General features: G+C 40.3%; 1 protein-coding gene across 12 annotated transcripts in view; it reads left to right on the top strand.

The window, feature by feature from the left end:
• Positions 1–25,225, top strand: part of ARHGEF3 (Rho guanine nucleotide exchange factor 3) — a 310,006-nt gene that overhangs the window by 284,006 nt on the left and 775 nt on the right. For 11 of the 12 annotated variants that reach the window (XM_023249854.2, XM_045051706.1, XM_023249855.2 and 8 more), the window contains 6 exons: positions 1,578–1,674; positions 1,847–1,923; positions 7,671–7,928; positions 16,604–16,774; positions 20,049–20,235; positions 22,001–24,211. In XM_023249854.2, coding sequence (XP_023105622.2) covers positions 1,578–1,674; positions 1,847–1,923; positions 7,671–7,928; positions 16,604–16,774; positions 20,049–20,235; positions 22,001–22,353 — 1,143 coding nt within the window. In that variant the 3' untranslated portion in view covers positions 22,354–24,211. Of the gene's footprint in view, positions 1–1,577; positions 1,675–1,846; positions 1,924–7,670; positions 7,929–16,603; positions 16,775–20,048; positions 20,236–22,000; positions 24,212–25,225 lie in introns of those variants that run through there. The other variant, XR_006593791.1, reaches the window with a different exon arrangement.

The following is a 25,225-nucleotide window of genomic DNA, read 5'->3' as shown; positions in this document are numbered from 1 at the left end:
ACCTGTGCCTTGTAACCTGTATAGTCTTGACAACAAAGCTTTCCCAAAATCTTTCCATTTCAGTGACCCCCATGAAGGCTGAAATCCAGATTCCTTCATCTAATATTCCCAGCCTCTTTAAAGAATTAAGGGTTGGAAAGATGCCTCCCTTCTCTTACGTGTCCTTAGTCCAGATTCCTGCTGATATAAAGTGTCCTCTGTAGCATTCCTGGGAGATGGCCATCCACGCTTTGCTTGGACACAGCCAAGAAACTGAGTTTTAGGTGGGGCTGGAGGAGGAGGAAGACAGAGATGACAGAGAAGGCGTTTAACTCTGAGAGACATCTTGCTCCCCCTTCCTGTGTCAAGACCAAGGCTAAGCACCTTAAGGGTGTTTCACTGCCTTCCTTTTGCTTGTGGCGTTTCTACCTTCCTGCAGAGCCTCTCTTTTCAACCATCCGCATCCAGCCATCCTCCGGGAACTAGCTCAAATTTCAGTTCATTCTTCACCAGTATTTACTGCTTCCTTCTCCATTCAGACAGCTCATCTTAAATCTGCTCTGAATACTCCAGCTTTAATTCTCTCACCCTCGAGGCAGTTATGATTTGATTGATTTTTGCTACTATGTGATATCTCTTCTGTTTTTAATCTTGAGCTATTTTTTAAACATATATCTAATTATCCATGTGTTTTTCTTATCTCCCAATGAGCTTTATAAATATCCTTGGAGGCAGGGATGGTGCCATCTGAGTCTTTGTGCTCTATTACAGTGCCCTATAACTGTGTGTTCTTGTTTAATTATCATTAATCAGAGGTGATAGGATTAACAGAGATTTTGCTGTCTTGGCTTCAAAGCAATCATAAAGGATGCCACCACTTTTTCTTTCTTCCTTTACTTAGTTTAGATATGGACTAATTGAAAAAGAACCTGCTAGTAACTAATTTTGTATAAACAGATATTTTTAAGCTGCAGGATCTTCAATAAAGTAAATTTTTAAAACATCATATGAATCAAATCTTCTCTATACTTAGGATTTGTGCCCTTGCCTAAATGTGGGCTATATTAGAATAAAAAAGCTTTTTAAAAATCTGCTTTGGTTTATCAACAACCGCAAAAGGCTCAAGGCAATACTAGATTCTTATCTGTTCTAGCTACACCCATCTGCTGCTTCCATAGCATTATGGGAGATGTTGTCTGGGGAGAGCCAGGTATTTTGTTATTATGTAGGGCCTCACAGACACAGACGCCATTTTACATTAACCACTTGCTTCCTCTGATTAAAAAAAAAATGTTTTTAATGTTTATTTTTTTGGGAGAGAGAGCGCGCGTGCACACACACATACACACACACGCACACACACACACACACGTGCGCACAAGTGGGGCAGGGGCAGAGAGAGAGAGAGAGAGGGAGAGAGATTCCCAAGCAGGCTCTGCACCATCAGCGCAAAGCCTGAGGTGGGTCTCAAACCCACAAATCGTGAGAACATGACTTGAGCCAAAATCAAGAGTTGGATGCTTAATCAACTGAGCCACAGGCGCCCCACTTCCTCTGATTTTAAACGTTTGCTTCCATCTCTTGCCTTTCTTATGCAGGCCTATCACGACCCCATGCTGAAACTCTCCATAATGACAGAGCAAGAGTTGAATCAAATTTTCGGAACACTGGACTCTCTCATTCCTCTACATGAAGGTATAATTTTGTTCACACAATGAGTCATGACTTGTGGCTTTAATTGAGTCATCTTACAAGTCATGATTATGTAATAACTTGATTAACCCAGAATCTACTTCCAGTCCTGTTCATATTTGAATGCCTAATAAAATAAGCATGCTGTTTTTTTGTTTTTTTGTTTCTTGACCAGAGCTCCTTAGTCAGCTTCGAGACGCTCGGAAGCCTGATGGCTCCACTGAACATGTTGGTCCCATCCTTGTGGGCTGGGTAAGAAGAATTCTCTGGTCTTGATTAAAAATAAATTTCAATAATGTAGATGGGAGTTTCATTTAACTAGACTTCTTTTGTTTTTAAGTTTATTTTTGAAAGAGAGAGAGAACAAACAGAGCAGGAGCAGAGGGAGAGAGAGAGAGAGACAGAGGATCCCAAGCAGACTCCAGACTCTGAGCTGTCAGCACAGAGCCCAACACAGGGCTCAGTCTCAGGAACCGTGAGATCATGACCTTAGCTGAAATCAACAGTTTAGATGCTTAACCGACTGAGCCACCCAGGCGCACCTTAGCTAGACTTTTCTCTGTCGGCAAATGTTGGTTTTACTTCAGAAGAAATTTAAATGGCAGATTCTTAGCAAAACTTATCATTCTGTTTAGGCTTTATCTCTTTAAAGTATGGAAACAATTTTTACCTGATTATGAATTCATAGCATTAAAAGATAACTTGGCCTTTGGCAGTAAGTAAAGGTACATATGAAACAGTTACTAGTTTTATATCAAGTAAAGTAAAACTAGTTAACATCCAATTTAGGCCAATTACTAATAATACAATTATTACCCTTTCTACTCCAGTAAATATTCAGAGACATATTCTTATCCACCACCACCAAAAAAAAAAAAAAAAAAAAAAGTGCTTTGTTTAGGCTACAAAAAAAACCCCAAAAAACTCTCATGGTAAAATGTCATTTCATAAGCAAGTAGTACTAAACATTGTTAATGTTCAGCATACATCTGATTATAAGTAACTTCATAGGAAGGCTTGGGATTATGCTGACCTTCATCCCAAATAACCCATTCTCTTTCCTAATTGAACAAAGAAATCAACTGTGACCTTAGATTAGGGGCTTATGGGTCAACAGATTATGGTCTTGGGTGGAATCTGTGTTTTGTTGGGTGCGTAATGCGGTTGTTCATTTGTCCAGGCATGCACTATTTTCCCAGTCCTCACCATTCCCTGTTACTACATTTCGGTTGCCTTGGAGTCTTGTGTGCACCACCCCAGCTGCAAGTGGTCTTCAGTTGTTATGAAGTGGGTAATAAAAGCAGATCACTTCCATGACTTCTTCCAGGCAGGATTAGATCTCTCATGTCTCTGATCCACACATTGTTCCAGAAAAATAGGCAGGAAGTGCCACAGCAGCAAGCTTTAAAGTCATTCCACTGTTTGGGGAATGTTTTGTGAAGGTTAAAAATCCTACTATCATGTGAGTTCTCTTTATCCAGTTACATTTGTATTTATATTTTAAACTTCCTGTGTCTTCGAGTTCCTACGTTTTGACGTTGATCTCTTATCCTAACTTCTGCTTCTTTTTTTTTTTTAAGTTTTTAATTTATTTTGAGAGAGTCAGGGGAGGGGCAGAGAGGGAGAGAGAGAATCCCAAGCAGGCTCTGCACTGTCAGCAAGGAGCCTGACATAGGGCTTGAATCCACGAACCGTGAGATCATGACCTGAGCTGAAATCAAGAGTCAGATGCTCAACCTACTGAGCCACCCAGGTGCCCTTAACTTCTGCTTCTCAATTACTTCCTTGATCAAGAAATTTTGAGGGTTTCATGACTGAGATAGCTTTAGTTCACAAGTCAATTTTAGCACTGAGGCCAAAATATCCCAAGGACACCTGAAAGACAAGCAATGTTCTGAGATGAATAATTTAGAAAATGTGCCTTAATATTTCAGGAGAGGCATTCATCTTATATTTTTGACTTTCATTTTATTATAAGCTGCGGTAGATGTTTAACTTCTTTAGCCTTCAAAGAAATTTCTCTAAAGAAAGCCAGCCAGCTGGAGACAGAGAAGGTGTCATGAGAAGAGAGATTCTGCCTCAATATTTCTTAAACTTCCTGAGTCTGTGGGCTGCTTTGATGGCCAGGGAGGGGGGGTGGGGGACAATGAGGCTGCACACCAGAATTAGCAGGATGCCTGCTCTGTGTTTGATGAGAAGGCAACATAGGACGACATGGTTTCCTTAGGCATCATGTACAAATTGTCAGTTCATGCCAGAAGCAAAAGTGTTGGTGTTTGCCTCGTAATTAACTTTTTCTGAAATAAATGTCTGCCACTTTTATTAGGAAATTGGTTTGATCTGGGGGCAGCTTTTGCAGCCCTTTTCTGTACACACTCAGAGGAAATGTGACTACCCCCATTGCTATCTGAACCCTTCAGACATCACATGAGGACTTGCAGCTTGAAGAGCAGCCCAAGATTAAACAACCAGCCCATTGTGACCAGGCCTCATGAGAACGGCCCTTATTGATCAGGCCCCACGAGCTGTTAAATGTTTTCCCTCTTTAAACTGCAGATGTGTGCATGCGAGTGGGAACTGTAAACCAAGTGGTACATCTGTTTGAATTCTGGTCTTTTTAACAGAACAAAATAAACATCTGAGTGGACTCTGAATGAGAAAAAGTCAGAGCCCATTCGACCCATGAAAAATTGATTTATTTGCCGCTCCCCCCCCCCCCAGCTTCCAACTCCCTCAAGGAAAAAAAGGTGAAAAAAGAAACCCTTTTAAACAAATGAGCCTCCCAAGTGGGACAGGCCTGACCAGTCCTTTTGACCTTAGATGAATCAATTACTTGTACTTTGAAGACCTAAAACAGAGTGGTGGTTTTCTCAGGGAGCCACTGTGGTCACTGAGGATCTGTCTCCTGGGCGGGTAGGCCTGATTTCATTCACCCCTCCATCGCACAGAAACAACCTCCCAAGTGACTTACCTTCATGCTAACATTTTTTACAGTAATAAAATAATTGATAAGTTCTCCAAGCAGCAAGTTCTTGTGTTAATTTGGTTCTAATTCCATTTTAATTGTATAGAGAGAGGCAGAGTGCATGGAAACAAAAAACAGATTTGTTCTATTGCTTTTCACAATGTTAGGGAGTTAGAAAGAATTTCTAAAAGTGAAAGAGTTTCCCTTATAAGTTCTTTGATAGTCTATTTAAAGACATGTTGTGTAGTTCAGAGCTTTGGGGGAAGGGTGGGGGAAGAACATGCTTCAGGCCGGTTTTGTCTCTCGCTGGGCAAGTGGTTTTGTTTCTCTAAACCACAATTTCTGCAGTAAAAATATCCCAGGGATAAATAATAACAATAGCTAGTACTTACTGATTCTGTTTTTTTTTTTTTAATGTTTATTTATTTTTGAGAGAGAGAGAGATAGAATGTGAGCTGGGGAGGGGCAGAGAGGAAGGGAGACACAGAGTCTGAAGCAGTCTCCAGGCTCATTTGGGGGAGAGAGAGAGACAGAGTGTGAGCTGGGAAGGGGCAGAGAGAAAGGGAGACACAGAATCCGAAGCAGGCTCCAAGCTCTGAGCTGTCAGCACAGAGCCCAAGGCAGAGCTCAAACCCACGAACCACGAGATCATGACCTGAGCCAAAGTCGGATGCTTAACCGACTGAGCCACCCAGGCGCCCCAAGTACTTACTGATTCTTAACCAGAAACCAGGCTCACATACTTGTTATCTGCCTTAGCTCATTAAAAAATAGTATATGCCTTTTGTAAGTGGGGCAACTGAGGCTCAGAAGAGTCACCTGATACTGTCCAAGTTAGGCTTTGAAACATAATTATACCTGGTTCCAGAGTCTGCCCTCTTAACCACTGTGTTATCACCTCTCATGTTTTATATAAGTGAATGTGCATGTATTTGGGAACCAAGATGTGAACATTCTTCATTTTCTAACAAGTTACAGATCACTTGTGGCCTTTTCTAGCCAGTGGGTTGAACCAGATAGCCTTTCAGGTCTTGCCCAGGAAATGAGCACCCTGTCAGGTGTGAACACAGGACCAGAGCTGGATTGGGTTGCCATGGCAGCAGGAATGGCAGGATCAGAGAGGAATGGCCCACTGGACGGTGAGCAGCAGTGTGGTTGGAGTTCCTCACTAGTATACATCCGACAGTTACTGCTGATTTGTTTCTCTGTAATGAAAACATTCGGCATTTCCAGGTCTTTTCAAAAGGCGAGGAAGTGGAAATGAAATTAAGAGGGCCTGAAGCTCTTTTTAATTAACTCTGAAAATCTAAATTACAAGCCACAATACCACATCTGGGGTGTGTGTGTATGTGTGTGTGTAAGTAGCAATTATCATTTACTTTCAGATATAAGGTTGAGGAAAGAATTTCTGCAGCTCTTTTTTTAACACAAAGGTTTGTGTTTTTTTGTTTTTTGTTTTTTGTGTTTATGACACATAAGGAAGGTAGACCTTTCCAAAGAATGTTAAACTCAACAGTGGACTTAAACATTACTTCCTTGGTATCTTTGTTTGGTTTCAGTTGCTGAGAAAATAATTTCAATAAGAGGTACCAAAAAAACACCACAATATTTATACTTTGACCCATTGTTCAAATGTTGCCACAATTTATTTTTAAGCCATTTTCCCAGACCATCAAATATTACCTAATCTGGTAACTATTAAGCATTCATTTATTTGTTCATTTGGAATATAAAGTTTGAATGTCTGCTGAATGGTAGGTCCAATGCAAAGTGTTGAGGATGCAGAAATTAAAGCCCCTCTTGCACTGAATCCCTCCATAGGGCAGGTGTCCTGGTAAATGTGGCTTCTTAATCCAAGGGAGAGAAGCAAACACAGTGGGGGCCATTGGCTGCATTTTATTGTTTCTGCTACCTTTCTGGGAGCTGACAGCCTATGCATTAAGATGGTGAGTCTTGGGTGCCACTAATAGGGAGGAGTGGAAAAGGGAGATGAACAGCCCTTTCACTGGGTCTCTGACTCTGTGTTTGCATAATGTGACTGATGGGACATATAAGGGAAATTAGAATTTTGCTGGAAGGAAGATAGAGGAGTAGAAGTGTTCCGAAGTCTTTAAGCTTAAATTATTCTTTGCATGGTATTGTGATGTTAACCATTAGGTACAGCCAAGAATCTAATTTAAAAGATGTTTCTAAATGCTTCCCGCATCTAATCTTTTACTAATTGTACTTTTGCTTTAAGTTCCTGGAGTTCTTCATAATTAGTCCGCCTTGGAATCAGGTAACCTTAAACTAATATAGAGATGCTTGCATGGAGCCATGCAAAGGGCTCTAGAGTCTGACACTTTGCTTTCTTTTTATGCCACTAGGTCTTCTAGATGAGTTTCTTATGAATAATTTTAAAAGAAATCCTGTTTTGTTTTTTAAAGATAGGAGGCTTTCCCCTCACCAGATACTTTTGGAAATTCAGGAAAATTTTGAGCTGTATGCGTGTACAGTTATTCTGGTTCTTTTGCTCCTAGCTTAGATTGGCAGAAACGCAAACAAATTACGATGGGGTCTTAACGATCAAGAAAGTAAATACACAACTAAGAAAATAACTGTCCCTCAAGCAAACTAAAGCCTAAAACTGTTCATTCCCTGCTATTTAAAAAGTTCTATTAATGGTGCCTGGTGGCTCAGTTGGTTAAGGGTGTAACTCTTGATTTTGGCTCAGGTCATGATCTCATGATTCATGAGTTCGAGCCCCAAGTCAGCTCTGTGCTGACAGCGCGAAACCTGCTTGGGATTCTTTCTCTCCCTCTCTCTCTGCCCCTCCCCAGCTCATGTACTCACTCTCTCAAAATAAATAAACTTAAAAAAAAAAAAATTCTTGGTTGAAAATTCCACTAGTCTGTCTCCTCCAGCCATGCAGATAAGGGAATGTTGGCCGGGCCTGGAGACCAGTTTTGTTCAGTCCCCACATGTGATACTAGCTCATAGCTTCAAAGCACAATTAGTTCCACACTCCAAGCCTCCGTTGATGTTTTTTTCTTAGCTGCCTTGTCTCAGCTCCTACGACAGTTACTGCAGCAATCAAGTAGCCGCCAAGGCTCTGCTGGACCACAAAAAACAAGATCACCGAGTCCAGGATTTCCTGCAACGATGTTTAGAATCCCCCTTTAGCCGCAAACTGGATCTCTGGAATTTTCTTGATATTCCAAGAAGCCGTCTAGTGAAATACCCTCTGCTTCTTCGAGAAATCTTGAGACACACACCAAATGATAATCCAGATCAGCAGCACCTGGAAGAGGCTGTAAGTTCATCTGTTTCTTCCTCTCTTTCCCTTGTTGTTTTCTCGCATAATGTCTAGGAGATTGGGTGAGTGAAGGGTCTCTGGGGACATGGATGGGACCCAGGGGTCTTGGCTTCCAGGCTTGGAAGCTGCCAAGTCATGTTTTTATTTTGCAAGTCACTTCTTCTCTCTCTGCCTCACTCTCCTAACCTATAAAATGCAGTGTTTACATGAAATACACTCTAAGGTCCCTTTGATTTCTAAAAGTTCTTGCTTCTGTACAGGTGCCTCTCTGATCTGTAATTACGATTAATAATAAACTGTAATGTTTATTACAATGGTTGTGAGGGTTAAGATCTCTGGAGATTTTAAATTGAATGTCTTTGTGTAGTTAGCAAATGGGAGTTGCTTCTTCCCTTAGCCCCTGAACCTATTTGTGAAGTTGACACCTATTTCAGATCCAGCTCTCCTTGGCCTCTGATTGCAGGGAGGGACCTAATCAAACGTCCTGCTCACCAGCAAATGTTCATTAAATATGGGGAGAGATAGATTGTTAGTAGCAAGAGAAGACCAGGAAAAATGGGTCCATATCATGAGAATATTGTAAATGGTGAGTGTTCTGTCCAGAGAGCTTGGGTCTGATTGGGGTGCTCTGCGGGACAGGGAGGCAATGGCAGGCCAGGAGGAGCCAGTGGCCTGAGAAAAGGTATGGAGAAATGACAGGACAGGTAATGTCTGGGGAATACTCTGGATCAGTCTGCCCAGAGAAGAGGATACTCTGAGGAAGCAGCAGGAGAGAAGGCTGAGGATGGGAGTTCAGATCTGGTTATGAGGATTTTAAATATCAATTTGAGATATGTTTCCTTTGTTGTGTTTTGTTTGTCTTTTTTCCTTTTTTTTAATTTGTTTTAATGTTTATTTTTGAGAGAGAGAGAGACAGAGCTTGAGTGGGGGAGGGACAGAGAGAGTGGGGGACACAGAAAATCCAAAGCAGGCTCCAGGCTCAGAGCCATCAGCACAGAGCCCAAGGCAGGGCTCAAACTCACAAACTGTGAGATCATGACCTGAGCTGAAGTTGGACATTTAACTGACTGAGCTATCCAGTTGCCTCTCTTTTGTTTTCTAAGTAGCTGGGATTCAGGGTTCACAGCCCAGCTCTATCGCTGACAAGCTGTGGAAACGTGGACACATTACTCTCCTTGTCTGCAGAATGGGGGACAGAGAAGGAAGGGACTAGGGGCAGAAAGCAAGTTGAGAGGATGCTGCAGAGGTCCGGGTATGCAGTCATGGAAACACACACAGGCAGGAGCCACAGGGATTGAGCCTTCGAGACTAATTCAAAGGGCTCATTCCCTGACTGAATATTGAACAGAAAGAGAATTTGCACAGACGACTTGAAAATCAAAGTCCATGAAACCTGCTGAACAAACTGCCTATTTCCTCCAATAATAATAGTAAGTAGTAATCACGACAATAATAATTATAGCAATACCTGCTGGCATATCTTGAATATGTAGTAAATTAGCTTTGTATAATTGCTTTGTAGGCTATGTATCTCATTTAATCCTTATAATAACCTATGAGATAGCTATCCCTGTTAGGACCATATTCCAGATAAGCCTTGGAGGGCTTAAATAACTCGCCTAGAGCCAGAGCCAGCAAGTGATGAGGTTTGTGTCTGAACTCTGCTGGTGTGGACTGCAAATCCTGTGCCTCTTCCACTTCTTTATGCTCCTACACCACGGAGCTGAAAGCCTAGATGCTTCTTTGAGTCCCCCTTGCCTGTAGAATTGCAGAAAGCTATCTGGGGCCACCAGGCTTTGTGGAGAGGGCCTCACTGGTGCCGAGCTGGGCCAGGTGCCTCCTTGTAGGGATAGTGAAGAGTGTAGACTCTCTTGACTAATGGCAGACACACACAGACCAGGTCCCCAGTCCTGCATAGATGGAGGACACAGGCACTGGGTATGAGGCCCATCTCACTTCATCATGTCTGTTTTTATTACTGGGACGAGTACAGTAGCATTGCCTCCTCTCCATATTTCATCCCAGCAAGTGTGTGGTCTGCAGGAATGAAAACAACAGGGAGCTCGAGCTAGTCTAAATAATTACTTTTTTGAAGCACGTGAGTTTGCTCTGAGTTTACTGTTAAGATTTCTTCTTTTTAATATGTAGCATGAAAGAATAATGCTGTTTCCAAGATCACCCAGTGAGCTAAAGTTTGGGTTTAAAAACAGATAGGAATATAATTGTTTGCAATATGAAAGGATGGACCGGTTTCCCTAGTGCAAAAAAATGTGATGTCATTTTTACAAGTTGAATCTGCACCTAGTTATTCAGGCAGATTTGTGTGTGAAGCATGGAATAGCTGTATTTCAAAATGTCTGCAAAGCAAGTCTTCCTAATGCCCATTTATACATGGAAGCACAGCAATGTTTTTTGTGGGGTGTTTTCGTTGTTGTTGTTGATGATGTTTTTGTCTTTTCAAATTCCTCTGGGCATTACCCCAGATGGGCAGAAATATTTAGCCCCGTACTCTTGGGTACATTGTGAATGCTTGATAAACATAAAACCCATAGTACCAATGTAGCTTGAATTACAGATTCCCTGAATAAATTTTCCACCTCTGAAAAGGGGAAGATCAGAGAACTGTTAATAAATTGCTCCTACATCCAATGGTCCAGTCCTCTGATTAGGTCTAAAAAAAGGCCTTACTTTTACTGCAGTGCATAAACTACCACGTTTTTATTAGAATTTCTTCATAGTGTTTTGGAGGGTTGATAGACATTTTCCCCAAAAGAGAACATTTTTAAATAGAACTTAGGATATTCAGAAATTCCAGAGGTCTGGTTGTTTAACATTTTAAATTCTAAGGAACGTTTCAGCCCAAACCTGATCTGGCAGACTGTCCTTTCCCTCTGCCCGCCCCTGTTCCCTAGCTCCTTAAAAAAAAAAAAAAAAAGTCACTGGAAGCAATGAGAACAGGTCCTGCTGTTCCTGCAGTGCTGGCTGCTATTCCTGGTTCATGTCACAAGCCTACGAATAGATGATATTACCGCTCAAGGAACTAGACAGGGTTTTCAGATTTCACTTTGAGGATGACGATTACAGCCTGTGTGGGTTTAACCCTTGTTCTGTTACCAGATATCTATCATCATCTTGCTTTACCAGTCGTTTCCCTTTGGTTTGAACCCTGATGAGAGATGCAACAATAAATTTAACTTAAATGCAAAGCTACTGTGACTATTTGCAATGCAGTCTGCTATACACAACTGTATTTCTTGCTGCAGTTCTACAAAATAAATTCCACTCAACAACCAGTGCAAAGATTAGATGCTTATGGTGTACAGGTGGATATAACTAAAAGACAATATTTTAATAAATGAAAGCAGACCCGGAGGTGCTATTTTAATGTCCACAAAGAATGTGGAATTACACTGATATATTCTATTGTTTTGTCTCTATTTTTTCAAACATCAAAGAAAGACGTAGCATTTGACAGTAGTCATAGCTGCCCCAGGAACCACTGCAGTGTTTGAGCTTATTGATCTTCATGTGATGTGCCAGCTGTTCAGTTTCTGAGTTAAATTAGGAAGTGAACATGTATTTATGCCTATAGTACATCATCTTTCTGGTTTCCTGGATACTTATACCAAACTCAGAAAATTGACTCAAGACCCAGTTAATTACAGGTATACCTAGTAATAGTAAACTCTAAGAAGAGCCACAGCAATTAATGCTACTGGTATAAAAATAAGGGAAAAGTATGGATTCCACTACATATTAAAAATGTAATAAGGTAAAAGATCAAAGTAGACTGGGTGCCTGGGTGGCTCAGTTGGTTGAGCATTGGTCTGAGCTCAGGTCTTGATTTCGGGGTCATGAGTTCAGGCCCACATTGGGCTCCACATTGGGTTCCATGCTGGGCATGAAGCCTACTGAAAGAAGAAAAAAAGATTAAGGTAGGCATAAAATGATTTGTCAGATACCTCCCATATATTTTTAAGCTTCTTGAGGGCAAGGACCCTGTCTCACTTCTTTGAATGCTGCCATCTAGTTCCACACTGAACCCATGATCAACAAGGATTAATTGAATTAATTTGAAGGATGAGTCATTGCTTTAGTATGTGTTGTGAAATTTCTTTTTTTTTTTTTTAATTTTTTAAGTTTATTTATTTATTTTGAGAGAGAGGCAGAGGAAGAGAGAAAGCAGGGGAGGGCCAGAGAGAAAATCCCAAGCAGGTTCTATGCCGTCAGCAAAGAGCCCAACGCAGGGCTCGAACTCACGAACCATGAGATCATGACCTGAGCTGATATCAAGAGTTGAACTCTTAACCAACTGAGCCAGGCACCCCTGAAATTTCTTTTTTTTTGTTTGTTTTTGAAAGTAACAATAATCAGTCATATTTGAAAACCAAAACCAAGGGGGGAGAAAAAAAAAAAAACGAAGAGAAAGTTTATGGACCAAAGTGTTCTTTTTATTGTTTTATGTTAATAAAACTAGGATTAATTTCATAGGATTTATATTTAATGCCAGATTGGCATTAAAGTCCAAAAGGATTGTTTTATGATACAAAAACCCTGTTTTTTTTTTAAATGATACGTTATTTTTTTTATTGTCAAAGTAGTGCTACCACCAAACTTTGGGAAATCGAGGAAAGAATAAATGAGCTTTGAAACTTGTAATAGCTACAGAAGTATACAGATTATGCATCTGTTCATAGGATACAGTCACCAGACTTCAGCGCAGAGCTGTAAGATCTTATGTCAGACTTGCGTGGAAGTGCCAAAGTTATAACCGGGTAGAAGTTTCTATCCAATTGGCTTTGGGCAGAAGGTATCATTTCATTAGCATGTGAAAAATAATTACTTAACACTTAGATTTTACTGCCAATTTAACAGATTATAAGATGTGGTAAGTTCTCATAGAGTAAAGGCCTCTTTTAAAACCTTGCTTTTCAGCTATTGGTTTGTTTTTCCATTAAGTAACCATTAAGTGACCAAGGAGAGTCCTTATTAACGTTTCTCATCTATTAAGCTCTTTCCTATTAATACCACCACAAGTCCTGGGTTGCAAAGGTGGCTAAATATTCACAAATCAATCAGCGTGATACACCATACTAATAAAGAAAAGGATAAGAACCATAGGATCATTTCAACAGATGCAGAAAAAGCATTTGACAAAGCACAACATCCATTCATGATAAAGACCCTCAACAAGGTAGGTTTAGAGGAAACATACCTTAAAATCATAAAGGCCATATATGAAAAACCCTCAACTAATATCCTCAATGAGGAAAAACTGAGAGCTTTTCCTCAATGGTCAGGATCAAGACAGGAATGTCCACTCTCACAATTGTTAGTTAATATAGTCCTAGAAGTCCTAGCCACAGCAGTCAGACAACAAAAAGAAAGAAAAGGTATCTGGGCACCTGGGTGGCTCAGTCGGTTAAGCCTCCAACTTCGGCTCAGGTCATGATCTTGCAGTCTGTGAGTTCAAGCCCTGTTTTGGGCTCTGTGCTGACAGCTCAGAGCCTGGAGCCTGCTTCCAATTCTGTGTCTCCATCTCTGTCCCTCCCGCCTCGTGCTCTGTCTCTCAAAAATAAATAAATGTTAAAAAAAATTTTCTTAAAGAAAAGACATCCAAGTCTGCAAGGAAGAAGAAAAACTTTCACTATTTACAGATGACATGAGACTCTATATAGAAAATTCAAAAAACTCCACCAAAACACTGCCAGAACTGATAAACAAATTCAGTAAAGTCTCAGGATACAAAATCAACATACAGAAGTTGGTTGATTTTCTATACGCCAATAATGAAGCACCAGAAAGAGAAATTAAGGAATCAGCCACATCTATAATTGCACCAAAAATATTAAGATACCTTGGAATAAACCTAACTAAAGAGGTGAAAGACATCTTCTCTGAAAACTGTAAAACACTGACTGATGAAAGAAATTAAAGATGACACCAAGAAATGGGAAGACATTCCATGCTCAAGGATTGGAAGAACAAATATTGTTTAAATATCTATGTTACCCCAAACAGTCTGTACATTTAACGCAATCCTCATCAAAATACCACCAGCATTTTTCATAGAGCTAGAACAAACAATCCTAAAATTTGTTTGGAACCACAAAAGACCCCACATGGCCAAAGCAACCTTGAAGAAGAAAAGTAAAGCTGGAGGCATCAGAATTCCAGACTTCAAGTTTATATTACAAAGCTGTAGTGATCAAAACAGTGTCGACTGGCACAAAAGTAGACACATAGATCAATGGAACAGAATGAAAACCCAGAAATGAACCCACAACTATATGGTGAACTAATCTTTGACAAAACAGGAAAGAATATCCAATGGGAAAAAGACAGTTTGTTCAACACATGGTATTCAGAAAACTGGACAGCAAAAGAATGAAACTGGACCCTTTCTTACACCATACACACACAAAAAAACTCAATATGGATTAAGAACCTATATGTGAGACTTGAAATCATGAAAATCCTAGAGGAGAACACAGGCAGTAACCTCTTTGATATATATAGGCTATAGCAACTTCTTTCTATATATGTCTCCTGAGGCAAGGGAAACTAAAGCAAAAATAAGTATTGGGACTTAATCAAAATAAAAAGCTTCTGTACAGCGAAGGAAATAACCAACAAAACTAAAAGGCAACCTACAGAATGGGAGAAGATATTTACAAATGACATATCTGATAAAGGGTTAGTATCCAAAATATGTAAAGAACTTATAAAACTCAACACCCAAAAGATGAATAATCCAGTTAAAAATGGGCAGAAGATATGAATAGATATTTTTCCATATGGCCAACAGACATAAGAAAAGATGCTCAACATCACTGATCATCAGAGAAATACAAATCAAAACCACAATGAGTTATCACCACAGACCTGTCAGAATGGCTAAAATCAACAACACAAGAAACAACAGGTGTTGGTGAGGATGTGGAGAAAGAGGAACCCTCTTGCGCTGTTGGTGGAAGTGCAAATTGCCACAGCCACTCTGGAAAACGTTGTGGAAGCTCCTCAAAAAGTTAAAAACAGAACTACCCTACAATCCAGCAATTGCACTACTAGGTATTTACCCAAAGAATGCAATAATGCAAATTCAAAGGAACCCATATACCCCAGTGTTTACAGCAGCATTATCTACAATAGATAAGATATGGAAACAGTGCAAGCATCCATCAACTGATGAATGGATAAAGAACATGTGGTGTGTGTGTGTGTGTGTGTGTGTGTGTGTGTGTGTGTACATACATACACACACACACACACACACACACACACACACACACACACTAGATTGTTACTCAGCCACAAAAAAAGAATGAAATCTTGCCATTTGCAATGACCTGGATGGAGCTAGAGGATATAATGCTAAGGGAAATAAGTCTGAGAAAGACAAATATCATGTGATTTTCTCATATGTAGAATCTAAGAAACCAAACAAACCAGCAAGGGGAAAGAGAGAGAAAGGTGCAAATGAAGAAACAGACTCTTAACTATAGGGAACAAACAGGAGAGGTGAGTGGGGGATAGGTTGAATAGGTGATGGGGATTAAGGAGGGCACTTGGGATGACCACCAAGTGTGGTATGTAAGTGTTGAATCACACTACATTGTACACTTGAAGCTAATATTACACAATATCTTAACTCATTGGAATTTAAATAAAAACTTTTTAAAAATACTACCATGAGAAATATGGGACTGTTGGTCTTTTCACTATTAGAGGACAGAGGACCCTGCTGAGGAAGTCATCATTTTGCCTTTGATTGGTGTCATTGAGTTTTTACTCAACTAATTTTTTGTTCCTTTGGTTTTTAGCATTTTCTAACTTTTAGACATATTCATGTGATAGAACAACAACACATCAAAATAAATGCCCACTGATTGTGTATGAGTGCTGTATTCCTGTTGCTTTGTTTTGTTTCATTCTGTATTAACAACAGTACATCCACCATTGCTCTGAAATCTCTACCCCTAATTTATTTACATGTGCTATGGGCATGGGTATGAGTGTATGTATATAGACAAATGGTTCCCATCGTGATGCCTAGTGTCTTTTCTTTCTATTTCTAGTTCTCTGTCTTTTATAAATCATTTATGTTTATCACTAAAAAGATATCCAAACCATTTCTTCACACCCAATTTGCAAATACTGTTTGTACGTTAGATTGAGTACCTGTAGAGAGACCTTGAAACTGAGTTCAAATCCCCAAAGATGTTCCCTTCTTGGGCTACTACATTTGCTTTGTTTTTTCTCCTTGGCTGAAGTTTTTATATGCCTATGTTTTCAACATTGTAAGCATGTTTTAGGAAATGTGCAACATAAAGCTCAGTAGTTATGAGTCCTGCACATTGAAAACTGTACTTTATATCTCTTCCTCTCAAATAGAAGTATGCATCAACATCAGTTTTATAAACAAATATCTGTACCTGTATATAAATATATATGTGTGAATATGTGTATCTGTGTGTACATGTATAGATGGATAGCACAATATATTAAAAGCATTTATTTATTTTTGCTGTTTCCCAAAACAGCAAGTTAGATAACAGAATCTCAGAATTAGATGCAAATCTATCTTGGTGACCTTCTAGGCTGAGCCCCTGGTACTTCTTGGTGTGGATGGTTTGCTTACTTTCCTCCTACTGTCTTCTTTGTTTCCACAGATAAACATCATTCAGGGAATCGTGGCAGAAATCAACACCAAGACCGGGGAATCTGAGTGCCGCTATTATAAAGAGCGGCTTCTTTACTTGGAAGAAGGCCAGAAAGACTCTCTAATCGACAGCTCGAGAGTGCTGTGTTGTCATGGAGAACTGAAGAACAACCGAGGCGTGGTGAGTGGCTCCTCTTCTTCAGTGGTCTCCTCCTGGGCCTCCCCCAACACTTAAGCCATTTGATGCTAAGCCTCCTGTTACTGTGCCTTCCCCATCAAGCATCTTCAGACAAAAATTGCTTTCCAGTGTTTTTTATATCACAGGATCCCATATATATATATAGTTTTATATATATATATATATATATATATATATATATATAGTTATATATATAGTTACATACCTTGTATATATGTATTTCTATATTACACATATAATTTATAAATAATATGGGTTGTGTGTTTCTAACTTATATTTATATATATTACACAAAGTATAGATTATATACATATTTTAAAATTTCACAACCAGTACATTTTCAGGAAGAATTTTGGAAACCAACATAGGGTTGCCAACTTTGTATTTTGTTTGATCATGACCTTCAACAACAAATACAGAACAGTTTACATCTCCTCCCACTTTGATATCAGAAAACCAGGGTGATTTGAACAGGTTGTTAAAAGCAGGAAACAGAAAAACAGCTCTTAAATTAAAACTCTTAGCTTTATGAGAAATTCTTTGCATTTTTATGGATTGGTACCCATCCACAGACTGCTATTTTAAGACCAGTTTTTGTTTTTTTAAAACAATAACCTACCCTCTATTGGCTGCATATCTAACTCTGCCCAATTTCCTGACTTTTATTCCTGAGTAGATATTGAATTTGTTCCTCCTCTCCTACATAGCAACTTGGACAGATCTCCCTGGAGCACTTAACTGCCATGGGTTGTAATTATCCATCTGTCTGTCACTATCTTCCATTATGCTATAATCTTTTAGGGTGGAGACTGTGTCTTGTTAATCCCCACCACCAATTATGGGGACCTGACACGTACTAAGCACTCAGCAATGTTAGGTGAATGAGTGAGTGAATGAATGAATGAATGTTTGTATAAAAAAGAATGGATTTGAATTTTATGGGAGTTCGAAATTCATTTAACTCATCAGGCTACTTTTATGTATAAGCAATAGAAATTAATGCTAATATGTATATAATTTTTATGTATTATACATAAAAATGTATATATAATGTGTAGATTTTATTATAGATAATATATATTTAAATTCAATGTTGAGAAAGCCATTGAGAAAGAGAATCTCCACTTGTGTTGTATTTCATCTTCAGTATCTAGTCAACCCTTAGAAGGGAAGCCAAAACTAGATTGAATAGTTCTTAATAAAGCTTTGATGATTCAAAGGACAACCTTTGACCTGGAGTATGGAGTAGCATTTGTAAGCAGGCTTGGAAATGTTATTTGAAATCACTGAGTATATGTCATAAGCACCCATTATCAGAGCTAGTAGGGATCCATCCAACTGCTGGTGCAACAGAGGTAATAAGACAGGTCACAGGCCACTGCTTGAAGAAGTGTTTCTGTTTGACTAGAGTTACTGATTGCTAGAAAGCTACATTCTGCTTCTTGCTGATTTTCAGAAAGCACCAGTGGACTTCTAATGTCTGATACTCTGACTTCTTGAACATTCTTTGTCAAAAGCCCTGTGGGAAATAGTTGGGAAGATTTATCACTCCTGAGATGAGAGCGTATTCTCTTTCTGTCCATCAATCAAGGACTGAGACTCTCTGGTTGGATGTGCCTAGGGCATTAAAGACGAACTCTAGTTCATATTTCAGGCAATAGATTTTTTAAAACAAAGATAGTAGTTGGGGTGGGAGGTTTGTTTTAGTTGTTTTTCCCAACAGAATTATGGAAGTCATTAGGAACTAAGTCCTGTATCAAGAGAAAAGCTCAATCGTTTGAGAACTAAAAGGAGCTGAGACTAAGGAGGGGAATTTTCAGTGAACACTCATAAATAAGGGATGTTTTTCAAAGATTTTCCAGACAATCTGCGTTCAAATTGCCTACCTTGGCTGAAGGATTGATTGAAGTAGAAACATTGTAAAAATCTCTGATCATGTTTACAATGACAACCCCTTCTCTCCCCATCCCCAAAAGAAAAGTCTCAACATTCTTTCTACATTCCCCCCTCAAAAAAAAATAAGTCCTTAACTTGGTTATTTTTTGTTTTACTCTGTTTAAATGAACATTTGATCCTTTTGATAAACAAAATCCCACTCCTCAATCTCTTCCCACCCAGTACAAAATTATCATTTGTATTTCCACCAGGCAACATGTGGTTGAGCTTTAATTTCTGCAGGTGTGTGTGTGTGTGTGTGTGTGTGTGTGTGTGTGTGTGTGTGTGTGAGCATAGGCATGGGGGGTTGCATCTTTTCTCCCAAATATTAAATTGTCTGATAATGCTGAATGTGCTTCCCCTGCCCCAAATCAAGATTCTAATGTGAGTTTCCACCTGGGTTCGTGCTCCCAAATATCTCCACTGAAAAACCAGAACCCAGCTGCCGAAGTTGTAGATCTTTTCACTTCAATTCATCAGCATTTCCAAAGTGTGAGATGAGCCTCGCACTTGGAATGGAATAGAGCCAATTTACCCCAGCTCCACCCAGCAAAACTGCTTTCATGATGTGGTTGGAGACAAGCCTTTATTTTTGAGATTTTCTTTGTGCCCACAACACACACATCAGTCATCAGCCTTTAAAGTACAACCTCTTCAGAGAACTGAGGTTAACATAACCGAGATTAACATAACCGAGAAGGACCAATGCTTTGATTATCTTTCTCTGTGGCTACGGTGGCATGCTCCGGTTCCCTCAGGGATGGGCATTGTTCTGAGTTGGAGTGCCTGGATGGAGCTGATACTCAGCTCTGTGGTTTAAGAAACAAGTGTTTTTATGGGTTTGGGAAGCAAAGATTAATATTAGGCTTTGATATGCCAGGCGCATCCTTTATAGACTATTGTTCAATATGATCTCTTAGAATTATATTAGGTGCTACAAACCAACGCTGGGGTGGGGGTACTAACTTCTTTTTCTTTCATTGCCCCCTTTATTCTACTCCCCCTTCTTATTTTTTTCTTATGGAAGCCAGAGGCTGTGTGTGTCTGCACAGGTTGTGAACTGCAATGTGAATGTTGTCCCTGAAGCACGCATTCCTGGTTACAGATGTCTGTAGGCCCTAGGGAGTCACTCCCCCGTGAAAGACACTAGGTGCATCTGGGAATACCTCCAAGTTGCCCAGCTTCTGTTCTAGAGGTAGATTTGAGCCTAGAAATTCATAATACAATGTGAACCTGGTACCTGAGGACCTCTTCTCCACAGAAGTCCACTAATATTTCTAGACCGTTGCTTAGAGAAATCCTGTGGATTCTTTTCTCCTAGAAACTTCATGTTTTCCTGTTCCAAGAAGTGCTTGTGATCACTCGAGCCGTCACCCATAATGAGCGGCTCTGCTACCAGTTGTACCGGCAGCCGATCCCTGTAAAGGACCTCCTACTGGAAGACCTGCAGGATGGAGAAGTGAGGCTGGGTGGCTCCCTGCGTGGCGCATTTAGCAACAATGAGAGAAGTACGGATGGCAGTCGGTTTTGATCTGTTGAATGGGTTTGGTTGTGGCGGTTCAGAAGGAGTGGATGGCTGGGGGAAAGAGAGGAGCCATCACCTTGGAGTCAAACTACATTCCAATGCTATCTCATCACTCACTGACTGTGTAACCTTGTGCAACCTCTGTGAGCCTCAGTTTCTCATCTGCAAAATGGGCATGTATGCATACTTTATCAGGTTGTTATAAGGATGAAGATACTGCAAGTGAACCTGTCTGCACATAACAGGGGCTCTTTAAATTCCCCTTCTCTGTCTCCTTCCATTGGATAAAAGCATGCTTACTACCAGATAGCCCCTATGTAGATACCAGCTGCTTACTGCTGGCTCTTGTTGAGCCAGCAGGCTCATCCCTAAAGAGGCTTAAGGATGGTCACCTGGTTGAGGATTCATCTGTAATTATGCAAATAGACCTCTCTAACTTGAGACTTTATGAACAAGGAAATTAACCAAGAGAAGCTAAGATGGCAGTGTTTACTGAGTGTCTTATATGTGTCGTTCGAGGCACTGGTACACACTGGTCAACTAAACAGTCAAATCCCTTGCCCCTGTGGAGCCTACATTGTAAGAGAGGAGATAAATGATGAATAAATATTCAGGTGCTGTTCAGAGAACTAAACCCCAGCATGGGATAAATAGGGATAACAGTTGCCAGTTTGCTTTAGAGGAAATGATCAGAGAAGTCTTCCTTGAGAAAGTGACATTTGAGTGTTTTGGGTTAACATTGGCATCATATTTTCAAAATAATTATTTGTACTGCCTCTTACCTACTCATCAGTCCACCCACCCTGGTGGTAGTGGTGATGGCGGTGATGTAGTAGTAGCTTCTATTCCTTGAATACTGACTATGTGCCAGGCGTTGTATGAGCACTTACATGTATTATCGCATTTAGGCCTCATGATAACCTCATAAGGTAGGTTCTCTTTGTTTCTCCCATTTTACAAATAAGGACACTGAGACACAGAGGACTTAAGGCACTTGCCCAAGAGCAAAGGGTGGAGCCTGAATTTATCTAAAGTGGTGGTTGCCAGACTGTTGGCTACAGGGATAGTGCAAGGGGACTGAACACACACGCTTCTGTGAACCAAGCATTGCCCATGGCACGCGGGGCCCGTTATGTGCCAGCTAAGCTAAATAAAATGTCTTCCGTGTTGCGCACTACCATTTTTCAAATGCACGTAGCTCCTATGGAGGTAGTTGTAATTTTATTTTAAAATGAAATGAAATTTATAGTAAGTCTTTACATATCTTCTTAATCATTTGGGTACTCCATGTACAGGTACTATAATGTGGGGGATTTGGGGCATGTTTTGATATTACAAAGAGCTTCTTCAACTTGAAAAGTCTCTAGCTTGGGGTGGTTGTGGAAATTCCAGATTACCAGGCTCATCTTACACCTACTGAATCCAAACCTGTAAGGGGAGGGTCTCGGCATATATGTTTTTAATAAGCTCACAGGGGATTTTAACACACATCCAGGTTTAAGCTGATGTCCGTTTGCTAGCCTCAAGGGCGACTGAAAGCTACACTGGTGTCAACTCCAGGTCAACTCCAGTTGATTGATGGTGGCTGCAGGGTATTGCTGAGCCATGTCGCGGACCAGTGGGACACATTTTGTAATCAATTAATGATGTCTGCTCTGGTTCAGGGGGTTAATGTCACCATATATGTTATCTTTGCCCTGGGAGCTGCCTGTCCATTGATCTTTCTTATGCATGTTTTTCATTTCTAGTTAAAAACTTCTTCAGAGTGAGTTTCAAAAACGGATCCCAAAGTCAGACCCACTCGCTACAAGCCAACGACACCTTCAACAAACAGCAGTGGCTCAACTGTATTCGTCAAGCCAAAGAAACAGTGCTGTGTGCTGCCGGGCAGGCTGGGGTGCTGGACTCCGAGGGACCATTCCTCAATCCCACCACCGGGAGCAGGGAGCCACAGGGAGAAACAAAACTTGAGCAGATGGACCAATCAGACAGTGAGTCAGACTGTAGTATGGACACGAGTGAGGTCAGCCTAGACTGTGAGCGCATGGAACAGACAGACTCTTCCTGTGGGAACAGCAGGCACATTGAAAGCAACGTCTGACAGAAGCGTGTGTACTTCCTGGAAGTAGCCCTTTGTCTTACCTGTACAGTATTTGCATTCCACACATGGAACGGTTTGGAGAAGCACTTTTTAATATTTTTGTGACCGTGTTGACCCAGTTTCTTGTATCTGTACCTTTGTCCTTAGTACTGTAACTGCCAATCTGTCTGTGTAAGCTGGGATCTGTGGCAACCGTTACCCTGTATTGTATTCCACAAGTGTCTGGATAGATGGAGGGGTACTTGAACAAGTTACTTTCAATTGTCCTGCTGGATTTTAAAACTAGAAAAGAATCTCTAAACTACTGTTCCATGTAGATTGCTTAAAAGAGTCTTTCCATGTTTCTATAGTGCTTTTCTAGCCCTTTGACATGGTAGCTGAAGGCATGGAGTATACAGGGCCTTGCAAAAAGGGCATGAGGAAGTCACTTGTGTATCATGATGGTATTCGAAGGAAAATGGGAAAAGATCAATCCTTGCAGTGAACTTGGTTCAATGTTATCCAACCAGAAAGCATGAAAACATCCCTGGGGATCCTGGATCCTTAATTTTGCAAAGCAAGAAGCACTGTGTGGACCTTGCAATGTCATCCAGTGCATATTTGATGCAATAATCTATTAGGACGTGGAATAGTGTCTGACCTTAAAAGGACCGGCACAAAAGCAGCCGTCAGCTCTGAATCTTGAACTGAAATGCAGTTGCACCGAGAGGAAGGAGTGTGTCTCTGTCAAAGTTGTTGGCTTGCCGTAGAGAGCCATTTCTAGCCTAAAACACCAGAATAGAACTCGAAAGGTTTGGGAATATCTGACAGAATAATGAGAAGGCCCATCTTCGTTTTGTTTCATCTGCCAAGCCCTCCTCATATTTTGGAGCATTGAGCAAGAGACTGCAGGAGAGTCCATGCCTCTGTTCACAGAAACATATGAGAAGAAGAATTTGGAAGAAGTGCTTCATCATGACCTCTTACAGGAAACATTAAGAGAAAAGCCAGGTCTAGTGCCCTTCTGAGAAAGGCCAGAGCCTTGGGTTTTCCTGTTCTGCTTTTGGGTCATCACTTTGCCACCTTGGCCCTGTGCTGTGATCAGAGCCATAATTACATTCTCCAAAGGCCAATTTTAATTAACTCTGATTAATTAGAATCAATTAGCGAAATTAGTAACCTCTTTGTCCAGCTTTGGCTTACAGTGCAGGGTAGATTGCAGATCTTAAAAAAAGCTAACTGAATACACAGAAAAGCTCCCTGTGAGTGTAAATATTAAGGATGACCTGTGCAAAATTATTCCCACACCAGCACTAGTAGTAATGATTCTAAATTATTGCCAAAAAGGTTTTTTTAATCTTCTGTGTCTTTCGAGTTTACAGAAAGCAGTAAACGCTGTGTTGTCATTTTATGATGTACATCTAATATGTGCATTCAAAGAAGCTGTGTGACAAGATGTATCATTATAAAAACAAGGTAATATTACTTATTTTTCAAAAATGAAAAAAAATATTGTGGTCAATTATACCCTGTAAAACAGATTTCTGTATTTATAGATTTTAAACATGGTGAATTTTTTTTTCTATTACAAGTTTATTTAAAATTGCTTTTGTTCTCAAATTGTTATTGATTTAGCAAGTGAATGAACTGCTGCAGATAGAAGCAGACAGAAGCTGAGAACCTGTTGCTTGATGATGGGGGAAAGAGTGAATCATTCTCTGCAGGAGCCCTCGGCCACTTTGGCCAGTGGGTTGAGGCAAGAGGTCTGTTAAGTGCTGGCCTATGGGAAGAAAGTGAATGTTTTGATGAGATGAATGTTTTTGTATAAAGGCCTTAAACTTCTCTGGAAGCATTTCAAATAAATTACATTAAAATGTCATTCTCTCTGTGTATAGTGTGTGTCCTACAAATGTCAAATTTCAGCTATCTTCCTGGGAGGTTCTTTCTGAAATGTTTGCTTGTTCTGCCCAAATACTAACTTTAAAATAGGGTGCAGGATAAAATAAATGCTCTGATTTGATCTATCAAAACTTTTGTAGAAGTCCTATTTCTAAGATCTGTTTTTTTCAAGCATTCCCTCCTCATTCGCTTAATTCATTTATTCATGTTTAACAACTGTGTCTTCAATCTGTACTGCATGTAAAGTCAAGGGATAAGTCATAATTGTTACAGGAAAAAAAGTGTTGAGGGGCGCCTGGGTGGCTCAGTCGGTTAAGCATCAGCTCTTTATTTCAGCTCAGGTCATGATTTCATGGTTCATGGGATGGAGCCCCACGTTGGGCTCTGCACTGACCATTCAGAGCCTGCTTGGGATTCTCTCCCTCCTTCTCTCTCTGCCCCTCCCTACCTCCAAAATAAATAAATAAACTTAAAAAAAAAGTGTTGGGGCGCCTGGGTGGCTCAGTCGGTTAAGCGTCCGACTTCAGCTCAGGTCGTGATCTCGCGGTCCGTGAGTTCAAGCACTGCATCGGGCTGTGTGCTGACAGCTCAGAGCCTGGAGCCTGTTTCAGATTCTGTGTCTCCCTCTCTCTGACCCCACCCCCCCTGCCCTGTTCATGCTCTGTCTCTCTCTGTCTCAAAAATAAATGAAGATTTAAAAAAATTTTTTAAAAAGTGTTGAAACTCATTACTAGGATAGGTGACCGTTGAGAAACTTGAGGCCAAATAGTAGAAGGCAAATTCCACTTTGAAATTCTTACTGGAAATTCAAGCCACTTTTTCTTTAATTAAAATGATTAGTTTTATTCCTACAAAAAGTAGTCTTTAGATGAAAGGGCTAAACAATTTGAAGCTATGGGTCATCCATTCTCAGTAGTAAGGTGGCCCAACAGAGCTGGTGCTTAGTTTCACCTTTATAACAAGCTCCCACCATTTTCTTTGACATATTGTTAAT

Source organism: Felis catus, chromosome A2, assembly GCF_018350175.1.
Source record: "Felis catus isolate Fca126 chromosome A2, F.catus_Fca126_mat1.0, whole genome shotgun sequence".
Classification (NCBI taxonomy): Eukaryota; Metazoa; Chordata; class Mammalia; order Carnivora; family Felidae; genus Felis; species Felis catus.
This window is presented reverse-complemented; position numbering and strand designations above follow the sequence as displayed.